This window comes from Cyclopterus lumpus, chromosome 22 (genome assembly GCF_009769545.1).
Source record: "Cyclopterus lumpus isolate fCycLum1 chromosome 22, fCycLum1.pri, whole genome shotgun sequence".
Classification (NCBI taxonomy): Eukaryota; Metazoa; Chordata; class Actinopteri; order Perciformes; family Cyclopteridae; genus Cyclopterus; species Cyclopterus lumpus.
In genome coordinates this window covers 19,825,221-19,836,704 of record NC_046987.1, presented here as the reverse complement: position 1 = coordinate 19,836,704, position 11,484 = coordinate 19,825,221, and the positions used below count along the sequence as shown (strand labels likewise).

The 11,484-nt window shown below is 41.2% G+C and overlaps 1 protein-coding gene and 3 non-coding genes across 5 annotated transcripts; all 4 read right to left on the bottom strand.

Annotated features, from left to right (window-relative positions):
- Nucleotides 1–920: 920 nt before the first annotated feature.
- trnaa-agc lies at nucleotides 921–993 on the bottom strand. The gene has a single exon. It is a non-coding gene; the product is annotated as a tRNA-Ala (tRNA).
- A 667-nt stretch (nucleotides 994–1,660) lies between these two features.
- trnaa-agc lies at nucleotides 1,661–1,733 on the bottom strand. Its single transcript has one exon. It is a non-coding gene; the product is annotated as a tRNA-Ala (tRNA).
- Nucleotides 1,734–2,938: 1,205 nt separating this feature from the next.
- Nucleotides 2,939–3,011, bottom strand: trnaa-agc. The gene has a single exon. It is a non-coding gene; the product is annotated as a tRNA-Ala (tRNA).
- Nucleotides 3,012–3,512: 501 nt separating this feature from the next.
- mapre3a (microtubule-associated protein, RP/EB family, member 3a) lies at nucleotides 3,513–10,069 on the bottom strand. 2 transcript variants are annotated; one of them, XM_034525479.1, is made up of 7 exons: nucleotides 9,936–10,069; nucleotides 7,794–7,921; nucleotides 7,552–7,697; nucleotides 7,297–7,453; nucleotides 6,203–6,345; nucleotides 5,915–6,067; nucleotides 3,513–4,786 (listed from the first exon to the last, which is right to left on the bottom strand). In XM_034525479.1, the coding sequence occupies exons 2-7, from the start codon at nucleotides 7,912–7,914 to the stop codon at nucleotides 4,718–4,720; spliced, it is 789 nt and encodes a 262-aa protein (XP_034381370.1). In that variant the 5' UTR covers nucleotides 7,915–7,921; nucleotides 9,936–10,069; the 3' UTR covers nucleotides 3,513–4,717. The 2 variants fall into 2 exon arrangements, with proteins under 2 accessions (XP_034381370.1, XP_034381369.1); XM_034525478.1 differs by having other exon boundaries at nucleotides 7,261–7,453; nucleotides 9,936–10,050.
- Nucleotides 10,070–11,484: the final 1,415 nt, after the last annotated feature.

The following is an 11,484-nucleotide window of genomic DNA, read 5'->3' as shown; positions in this document are numbered from 1 at the left end:
TGTGTTTAATATAGTTATATATAGTTATATTACACATGTAATTGCAAACAATTCGGTCAAAAGTAAAAAGACACCGCTATAGTTCAACGTTAAAGTTTAATTAAAATATTGAGTTATAAATCTTAACCCTCAGTCAAACTGACTTAACGTTACCTGTGAATAAATAATGAACTCTTTGTTAGATTCTCAAAAAACTGAATTAATATCTCGTGTTTAACCGCAACGGAGAAATCAGAGCCAGCGGATCATTTAAAAAAGTCCTGCCGAGATCAGGCTGTTCTCGGCGGCCACACTGAGCGCTGACCGCTCGGTGCTGCGAGTCTCACCGGTCCCAAATCTCCGAAACCGTCGGCGCATATTTTTAAATCGGCTGAATCCCACCACAGATATAGTATGTTTAAACAACTAACGTATCGCCTGAAAACCTCCTATAATTACATTCCGTCGCTCAACAACAGCAGTATTTAGAAAAAAGTCAACTGTCAGTCGTTTTATTTTCTCCTCCGCCATTGCTCCCCGTCGCTGGAGCGAAATGCATTCTGGGATAGAGGACGGTTCTTTGTCTCTCGCGGAAGCTCCGACACGTTTAACGTGGTGTCGTGCCGTCACCTGCTGGTCCTCGAAGGGATCAACTGGTTTAATATAATTTAATGCGATATTCAACCAGCTAAAACGGTCCTGAAAACATTTAACATGTAATTAATCGGAATCGGGCGTTTTTTAGGACGAAAAACGCGTTGTATTCGGTCCAACGGCTAACATGTGTTCCTTGTAAATAACTATACACTTTACCGCGGAAGGTTAATTATATATATCATAAACGGTGCTCTTTCCACGGAGTTAGCAAACGACAATCTTAGTGAAAGAAAGATAGTCCACAGCTATGTATCCATGGGCAGTCGGATAGCTGAAAAAAGTTTTGGAGGATGCGGGCATCGATCCCGCTACTTCTCGCATGCTAAGCGAGCGCTCTACCATCTGAGCTAATCCCCCGGTGCGAGCTGAAGTGGGACATGGTCTAAAAAGAAACGGTCATAACGTCAGATAACGACGTTCAAAAGGTTCCTTACGTCAAAACATTGTTTATAAACCGTTATCAACTAAATCCACAATGTACTGGTGAAAATGTGTTATTATTTCACAATGACAGTTTTGTTTAATCTGGTTTACTATAGTATTATTATTATTATTATTATTATTATTATTATTAATGATAATCTTTTGGTTGCTGCTGTTGCAAGGTAAGGTTGTCACCTGTGTGCTGATTTATTGTGAACTCCACAGGTTGTCAACAGTGTGCAGGATTTGTCTGACTTTCGAATTTGTGAATAAAGTGAGGACTACAAATGTTTTCTAATCTTTAAAATAATCTGTTCCTGTCATCGGTTCACGTGCACACGGTGAAGCTGTCCCTCGTGTTTAAAGAGCTTTTAACACGTGACGTTTACTTATTTAAGATAGGATAAGATAATCCTGTATTACTCCCACAACTGGGGAATTGTGCAGTATCACAGCAGCAGAGTGGAGAGTTAAATAACATGTGTTCCTTATAAGTAACTATAAACTTTAGCGCGGAAGGTTATCTCTTTCCACGTTACCACGCCCAAGTTAGCAATCAGGGTGTATCCATGGGCAGTCGGATAGCTGAAAAAAAGTCCTTTGGAGGATGCGGGCATCGATCCCGCTACTTCTCGCATGCTAAGCGAGCGCTCTACCATCTGAGCTAATCCCCCGGTGTGATCTTTAGTGGGACCTCACGTAAAAAAAAAAGGAAATGTGCATAATGTCAGACAACTACGTGGTCCGGGCTCTCCAATATGGACAATCATTTCTTCAGGATCCCCCTCTCCACCACCTGTTCCCGATAGTCCTGTTTGCAGCCAATGATGGAGCCGGCCTTCCTCACCGGTTTAGTGAGTCTGTTGGTGTCTCCGGCTCCAATGCTGCTCCCCCAGCAGACTACGGAGAAGTCCAGAACACTGGTCCAACAGACTGGGAGAACATCTCAGTGCACTGGTCACAACAGACTGGTAGAACATCTCAGAGCACCGGTCACAACAGACTGGTAGAACATCTCAGTGCACTGGTCACAACAGACTGGTAGAACATCTCAGAGCACTGGTCACAACAGACTGGTAGAACATCTCAGAGCACTGGTCACAACAGACTGGTAGAACATCTCCAACATCTCGGAGCACTGATCACAACAGACTGGTAGAACATCTCAGTGCACCGGTCACAACAGACTGGTAGAACATCTCAGTGCACTGGTCACAACAGACTGGTAGAACATCTCAGAGCACTGGTCACAACAGACTGGTAGAACATCTCCAACATCTCGGAGCACTGATCACAACAGACTGGTAGAACATCTCAGAGCACTGGTCACAACAGACTGGTAGAACATCTCCAACATCTCGGAGCACTGATCACAACAGACTGGTAGAACATCTCGGAGCACTGATCACAACAGACTGGTAGAACATCTCAGAGCACTGGTCACAACAGACTGGTAGAACATCTCAGTGCACCGGTCACAACAGACTGGGAGAACATCTCAGTGCACTGGTCACAACAGACTGGTAGAACATCTCAGAGCACCGGTCACAACAGACTGGTAGAACATCTCAGTGCACTGGTCACAACAGACTGGTAGAACATCTCAGAGCACCGGTCACAACAGACTGGTAGAACATCTCAGTGCACTGGTCACAACAGACTGGTAGAACATCTCCAACATCTCGGAGCACTGGTCACAACAGACTGGTAGAACATCTCAGTGCACTGGTCACAACAGACTGGTAGAACATCTCAGTGCACTGGTCACAACAGACTGGTAGAACATCTCCAACAACATCTCGCTGCACACATCGAGAGATCCAAGTTTCTTCATGAAAAAGCTCATTTTATTTTAGCTGCAAAAAAAGGGAAAAAGTCTTGGAGGATGCGGGCATCGATCCCGCTACTTCTCGCATGCTAAGCGAGCGCTCTACCATCTGAGCTAATCCCCCGGTGAGAGCTATTGTGTGACCTCGCGTAAAAAGAAACGTGCATAACGTCAGATAACGACGTTTAAAAGGTTCTTTACCTCCAAAACATTGTTTGTAAACAGTTATCAACTAAGTTTAATATTTGACTGCATTGGAATAGTCACGACTCTGCAGGGTGAATATCTAAAAGAAATGACAGTCTTGTTGTATATTTATGTTTCTAGTGCATCATATATTTACATAGACTTGCACAGTTAGTACAATATCATGATATAACTTAAGCTAACCCTACACTTTATGCAGGTTCATGAAGTGAATATGTGGCCAGTGTGAGCGTGCATTACAAATCCATTCTTATTTTAAAAATAAAGCCACACCATTTATTTCACAACCGTTTATTTATTCAAAACTCAAAAGATGAGTGTTCAGTAGATGTTTACATGGTCAATGGATGCAAAGTTCCAGAGCAGATTTCAGCCGGTTTGCCAGTTAAAAAAAAAAAAAGAAATCAAAGGAGACGAGTCAAAAATAGTCAACGATTTATTTAGACTGACTTTCTTTCCATAACTACAACTCAAGATACCCTGGGCAACCCTTAATAGCAAAATAAAAAAGTCTAAACACAGTATGGTTAGCAGGAAGAAAAAAAAACACAACAAACCCTGTGGTGTGTCAACACGTACATGTATTAATTTATTCAGTGTTAGGGGCACCCCCTTTTTTAATATTTTTAGAAGCCAACATTTTTACTGCTACGATCTCTAACCGTGTCGTCAAGTCTGCAGGCGGTGGCTTTTCCCACCTCCTAAAATGTCAAACTTTCTGCACGTCGGCCTAAAAGATATATCGGCGATTTTAACCGGTGATCGTGCGACATCGGATAAAATCCCCACACACACACACACACACACACACACACGTATACAAAATATCACTCATTCACAGTCAATGTGTAACATTCTCATGCTCAGATATGTTGCTGGTTCACTGATGAATAATCGTGGAGCACTGATCGCACGCCTCGAGTCGAGACAAAAGAATTTCCTTCGACCTTTTCGACATGCCGTGAACCCTCTGAAACCGAAAAAATAAGCTCGATAATGACTCAAGCACAAGCCATAATTAAAATAACACACGCGGCCTCAAGCTTTCAATTCACGCACAGTAGTCGTTGCACCAATTTTTTTTGCTACATGAAGTTAATCTAAAAAATTAAGATAAATAAGTTAAATAAATAAGAAATCGTTATTTAAAAAACAAAAGTCCCACTTTTCGTTTCGGTTTTTAGTAGCTCTGGGGAGTGTCCCGAATGGCACGGGCGTTGTTTTCCGAGCTCGAATATCACAGCGCACCAAAGTTAAATCAGATTAAATAACTCCGTAACGAGCGAAGACATTTGTTCGCTCGGAAATCGCAATGTCGGCAATATTTACAGACTTTAAAACTCACTGTTTACTGTTATGTGTTAATGTTGTGAGCGGAGGAGGATGCAGACTAGTTGTGTATCGGGGGGGGAGAGACAGCCAGAGGGCAGATGGGGGGGGGGGGGGGAGGGTTACGAACAGATATATACGTATGAGAAAGAAAAGAAAAGACTGAGGGAGGGAGGGAAGGAGGGATAATGGTGAGTATTTATAGAGCGCGTGCAGAGAGAATAGAAAATATATGAGGGCCAAAAGAAAAGGAAAGGGAAGATGGAGATGTTGGGAGGGGGAGGAGGGGGGTGCTCAGTATTCATCCTGGTCCAGGTGAGCTTGTTCTTCAAGGTCCTCGTCCTCCGGAGGTGCAAAGCCATCCTGAGAAACGGGTAAAAAATTATTATTCAGGTTTGCAGATTAAAAAAAAATCGTCTGTTAACCCCCCAACCTGATTAAAGAGGACATATAAACAGATAACTAATGTCCTCTGTATAGATCTTTGATTAATCAATGATCTAGTGATCATCAAATAGGACTTTTATTCTAAAACCCTATTCTCTTATTCACTTATGGAAAATAATGGAAAATATGAAAATAATGTAAAAATAAACTGATAATGTATGTGTATATATACTGTATAATGTATATGTAAATAATGTAAAAATAAAATGATAATGTATATGTAATGTAAATAATGTACAAATAAAATTATGAAAATAAAGAATAAATAATACACTTTTTTTTAAATCATCAAAACCAATATATTCTCTTATGGAAAATAATGGAAAATATGAAAATAATGTAAAAATAAAATTATAATGTATATGTATATATAATATATATGTAATGTAAATAATGTAAAAAATAAAATGATGAAAATAAAGACAGCAATATTGAATAAATAATACTCTTTTTTCTTCTTCTTTTTTAAAAATAAAATGTAAAATGTAATAATGTAAATAATGTAAAAATAAAATAATAATGTATATGTATATATATATATAATGTATATGTAATGTAAATAATGTAGAAAATAAAATGATGAAAATAAAGACAGCAATATTGAATAAATAATACACTTTTTTCTTCTTCTTTTTTAAAAATAAATGTAAAATGTAATATGTAAATAATGTAAAAATAAAATAATAATGTATATGTATATATATATAATGTATATGTAATGTAAATAATGTAAAAAATAAAATTATAATGTATATGTATATACAATGAACATAATGTAAAAATAAAATTATGATGTATATGTATATGTAATGTAAATAATGTAAAAAAATAAAAAGATGAAAATAAAAACAGAAATATTGAATAAATAATACACTTTTTTCTTCTTTTTTTTTTAAATCACCAATCTCATCTAGATTACTGGGAGTGAGCCCCATGACATACTGTTCAGTACGATTATGTTCAAAGTCTGTATTTTCTAAATTTAAACGTGAACATCAATGAGGGGAACGGTGCAGTGCGGCCGATGAAGGACCGTGCAGATACCTCCGTTGCGTAGAGAATGTTGATTATGCTGCTGAGGACGGAGCTGTTTTCACTCTCGTGCTCCTGGCAGATCAGCTCGATGTCCCGTAGTTTGCTGAAGTAGAAGTCTCTCTCCTTCTCCAGTCCGTCCACAGTCAACTTCAACTCCATCAACTTAGAAAAAAAGGAATATAAAAGTTTGAAATATGCGGAAGACATTTTTTTTTTTCCGCACACGAGACAGAGGAGTTGTCAGATCGATGTCGTGGGGTTTCAGAGTACCGCCCCCCCCCCCCCTTTGTGGTCTACCTGTTGATTTAGCTCCATGATCTCAGCGTCGCTGCCCCCGTTTCTAGACAAAGACGGGTTCTTCCTCATGGCTGGTATGTTGTGTTGGACCCGCTGTGGTGTTGGCATGTTTTTGGGAACCGTCGGCGATGTCCTCTGTGGTCCTGGGAGGGGTGTTCAGAGATGTTAATCATTTTTTAATTAAGATGGATTTACTGCATTTATGTTGGCTTTGTAGCAACGGTGGCGATGGATATATAGCACATTATACAGAGCATAGGGTTGTGCCTGTGATATGCCAGTTCTTTGTGAAAGGATTTCAAATTGCTTTACAACTGATTGTTAAAAAGACGTAAATTTAGAATGCCGGATTTAAAAAAATTCTTTTTTTTTTTTATTTAAAAAATACATAAAATATATTTAAAAAATGGTTGAATGTCACACTTATTTAAAATCGTGAAAAAAAAATAATAATAAAAAAATCCTGCGTTCTGCCAAACCTCTATAAGTGCTTCAGCGGAGGCGTTAAATTCAAAACATGCCAACGCGCATTATCCCAGTTTTGAAACTGGGTTAAAAAAAAATATATATATTAAAAAAAAGAGGAAACGGTCACAAAGCAAAGCTCACAACACACGACGGGTCACATTAAGATTGTTCGGCGTGATTCTTCAAGCGAAAAAGCTTTCACAGAGACACGGCGAGGCTGCTCAGGCCGACGTTCACTCTGGTTAGTAAAAAAAAAAACGAGGCCAACTTTCTACTTTTTTTGGGGGGGGGAGGAAGACGGTTGCATGTGGTGGTTTTTTTTCTTCTTTTTTCTTTTTTGCACCGATGCCGGCGTCCCCCACGAGTCACCCGAGGGGGATCGATCCCGCCGGTGACTCAGTCGTACCTACTCGCTTGTGAATGCCGGGCGGGGCGGCGGGATGGATCTGGGAGGACAGCGGTCAGTCTGTGAGTCGTGCTGCTCACGCCACTCGTTTGCAGAGGAGGGGGGGGGGGGGGGGGGGGGGAGCCATCCAAAAAAAAAGCTCAGCAAGACCGTGCACAGCAAGAGGCGAAACTGTCGGGTTTACCTGCGTTTCTCTTTGGTTTGTGGATAAAGTGATCACCTGGGTTGGGGGCGGGGGCCACGTCCTGCCCCTGTCTGGATAGCAACGGGTCGTACTCCTTCCCGTCGTAGTTGGCGTCGAAGAACTTCTTGAACCACTGCACGAATTCAAAGTTGTCCTGGAACTTCCCTTTCACGAGCTTTTCTACGGGAATTATCTGGAGGACGGAAACAAGATACAACCGCACGTGTGATAAAAAAAAAAAACCCAATAAAACAATCTTAAACATCATCAAAAGTGTAAAAGTGTTCTGACTTTGTCGATGCTCATCCTTTTAAAAGCTGCCTGAAGAAGTTTGAAGTTGTGTATAGATTCATGCTCCAGCTTGGCTTGAAATTTGACCTTCTTCAGAAGGATACAACCCGGAAACAACATGTCCATGAACTGGCAGTATGTCGCTCCTGGAAGAAAAGCAACACACACAAAGACAACGACAATTTAGTGTTTGTTTTTCTTCTTTCTTCTGACGTCTGCGTCGAGAAGCGTTGGAACCTCACCTGAGCAGAGCTGTTCGATCTTAGTGTAGGTGAGGTGCAGGGAATCGTTGACCCATGCCAGCATGTCATGTCGGCTGAGGTTGTCGATGGACACCGATGTGGCGTACACATTCACTGCCATCCCAAACCTGGGAGAGAAGAGAAGGGGACGTTCAGTTGGGACGGCGTTTCTGTCCGGTGGTGCGACTCAACGTGTGGCAGAAAGTACGATTACTTCATCTGTTTTTTGATTGAGCACTAAAAATAATGAATAGGTCGACACAGATTGCTCTTATGGCATCCATCTTTACAAGAAATCCACTAAACCGAGCTGCCCGCCACGTCCTCCACTAAGCATTTCACCGAGAAGGACTTCTCGGACCTGATATTCTTTTCTTTTTTTTAGGGCAGCAATCAACAACTTTTGTTATTATTGATACATTTGCAGATCGCTCTCTCGATTGACCATATTATTGAGTAAATGTCACAACCTACTGAGAACTTAAGTTTCCTAAATGTCTTTAGCTACGACTTGTTTTGTCTGATCAACGACCCGAAAACCCAGAAATCATCAATTTTTCTATCATGTAAGACGCAGAAAAACAACAGATCCTCACAAAGAGAATGTTTACTTTTACAAACGATTTAATAATAATATAATAATAATAATAATAATAATAATAATCAGCTCTAGGTTTATTCAGGGACCTACTGGACTCACTAATGGACCCACTTATTGATCGAATTGTCCTAGAGTTTAGATTTCGGTTTTATTAGATCTTAATATCATCTATATAAACTTTCCCAGATATCATGCAATGCTCCCACGTTCCCAACTGCAACCCGAGCTACCCGTCTCTTTTCATTTGTTTTTCATGATGTCTCAAGGTTATGAGCGGTAGTGTTTCTTTGTCCTCTTAAGATTAGAGATCCCATGGGTTTTGGCCAGAACCCTGTGATCCTGAAAAACCACTGAGTGGTGGAACCGGTCTGGCTTGGGGGGGGGGGGGTGGACTGTAAACACAGTGTGCCTGAGAAGCATCTTTACTTTCAGTTTTAATCCACAGACGTGTTGAGAGCATAATCCTGCAGAGATTATAAACAGAAATACCCTGATGTTCGTGAGCAGCTTTGCACATCTGGCCAGCTGCAGCCTTATTTTCCCTCTGGTGCTCACTTTTGCTTCCGGTGGTCTCGTGTCCAAACCGGGCCCGTGACACCGTGACACATGCACACACCCGCATGTCCCAAAAAAAAATGTCTATAAAGCATCAAATGCACGTGTGAAATGTGGCTTCTGAAGGGGGGCTCCCACGCCGCTGCGGGTCTGCGGGTGTCGCGCATATTACAGCCCGTGTGCACATTTCACTATGAATAAACAAAGTGGATCCAGCTGCTTGCAGCGTCAGCAGAGAGCCTGCGCCTGATACCGCGCATGATGATGATGATGATGATGATGATGATGATGATGATGATGATGATGATGATGATATTGTGAATAGCGCTGAGTGTCTCTCGTGGGGGGGCTCGGCGATTCACGATGATGTTTTTATGATAATAAACCACAACAATGAGACCCATGTATAGGACACCAATGCGGGTTCCGCCACATTTAACGGCTGTAATTTATAATGCATATGGATTATATGTACCGCATGGAAGGGAAGTCAATCTATATATATATATATATATATATATATATATATATATATATATATATATATATAAAACATTTTAAAAAAAGAACCTGCCGGGGCCTTCGAGAAAGCTCCAAATAATGACTGCAGCAAAACGCTGTGAACAAAACACCCCAAGAGTAACAAAACAAATGGACGGAGGGGGGAATAAAAGCCCGAGTGGAGAACAATAAATGTGCCCGTTTTGCAGGGTAGCCTCTCGGGTAAAGAAAAGAAAAAGCCCGCAACGCTGGTGCTCTCCAAGCGGCCCCCTCTACAGGCCTCCCCGGGATAACTCCGGACTGTCAGTGCACGGGGAATAATATCCTCGCTGCGTGGGAATAAAGCACGAGCTTCTCCTCCCCAGTCCTCACGCAAACGCGCCGCCACGCACAAACACGCGGAGGGTGGTGGTGGTGGGGGGGGGACACACAACAAAAAAGCAGAGAGCACGCGGGGTCCGCTCGCGCCCCGGTTCCGTACTCACGGTATTCAGGAGCCTCCGTGTTGTTGTCACGCTCGCGGTCTCCACTGATGTCAATGCCCGTCGTCGTCGTCGTTGTCAGCGAGCGCGCGCGCGCGCGGTGCAGTGCTTTGGCAACGGGCCGCCCCCCTGTGTCTGGGCACACCGCGCATGCGCCTGACTCCATGCTGTTAAAGGGTTCATTATAAATAGGACGTTTGGTGGGCCCCGTTGCAGCTAAGAGACACATGGTGACTGCGGGTGGCTTTTTTGAGGCCTGCTGGTGGCTGAGGTTTTACTGGAGGTCAGGCTGCACGCGCACGCGTTATTTATCTCCTGCTGGGTTAAAGGAAGTATTCAGATCCTCTACTTTACTTTGGTTTATTTGATAAAAAGGGACAGTGCACATTAATAAAAAAAAACATTTCTGTAAATGTGCCAGTTAGCCGAGAGGCTATTTTTCATCTGTAGTCCCGAGACAAACCTAAAATCAGAGATAAGATTACATATGCAAGGTTTATACAATATTGACGCTTTTCAATGGGTGCACAAACAATTAATAGTGTAGAATATTAAAATGCATAGTATTCAGGAGACTCTTAGACATTGTCAAGTACTAACAAGACATGCAACACAGGCTCACAAATTAAAATCAGAATAAACATGTGCTTATACGACCGTTAGGACTAGCTAATAATTAATTCATCCGTAGGTCCACTCATGTGCTGCACATGCAATATTTACATACACACGTCATTCAAAAACAGAAAAACACGCGGCTCCTTATTCGTCATAGGTTGTGTTTTACTGTTATGTCATTATACTTCATTGGTTATATTATTGTTCTTTTATTGCATAGATTCTGTCCTTTTGTATAGGTAATGTTTATTACCTTTTATGTCATTCATGCCTTATTGTTTTCCTTGTAAATCGTGTGAAGTCTTTTTAATACAAAGCACCATTTCGTCATGCGTGCATGACGACGATAAAGTTATTGATCGATTGAGATAATTTCACAAAATAGTGATAATCCATCCAATCTATGACAATTTCTTGAAGCCAAAACAGATTTTTTTCAGATGCCTTATGTCCATCCAACAGTACACAACGAGATTTATAGATTTATAATGATATATAAAACAGAAGAATGCAGAACAAGGTCATAAAGTATAAGTATAAAGTAGCATAAGTAGCATAACTGTTGTTTTGAAGCAGCGCTTCAGTAAATCTTACTTTAAAAAACAACAAAACACAGGTCAGGTTCATTGTGGTTTATTTGCACTCAAATCATGTGATAAAGAGCTGCAAGAAGATAACAGGAAGTCAATGTGACGACACATTGTTCAGCACCAGTGGACGTTTGGGGGGGAGTGGGAAGACGCAAACAAAGAGTCACTGGAGCTTCTAGAAGTGAACATGTGGTCCCAAACAAACGATGTGGTGTCACGTGATGATCTTCTAAACACAACGGAGTCTAAAACATGCTGCAAAAATCATGTGTTTGCATCAGTTTTGACCCCAAACAAACGACAAAATCAACGACTAAGACAATAATGCTGTGACTAAAAACAAA

What these genes read in the sequence shown, in the direction of transcription:
- mapre3a (XM_034525478.1), bottom strand. Translation starts at nt 7,914, where the DNA reads ATGGCAGTGAATGTGTACGCCACATCGGTGTCCATCGACAACCTCAGC. An exon ending in GATCGAACAGCTCTGCTCAG is followed by an intron (nt 7,698 to 7,793) that starts GTGAGGTTCCAA and finishes CTTTTCTTCCAG; the next exon opens with GAGCGACATACTGCCAGTTC. An exon ending in TCATGGAGCTAAATCAACAG is followed by an intron (nt 6,068 to 6,202) that starts GTAGACCACAAA and finishes TTTTTTTCTAAG; the next exon opens with TTGATGGAGTTGAAGTTGAC.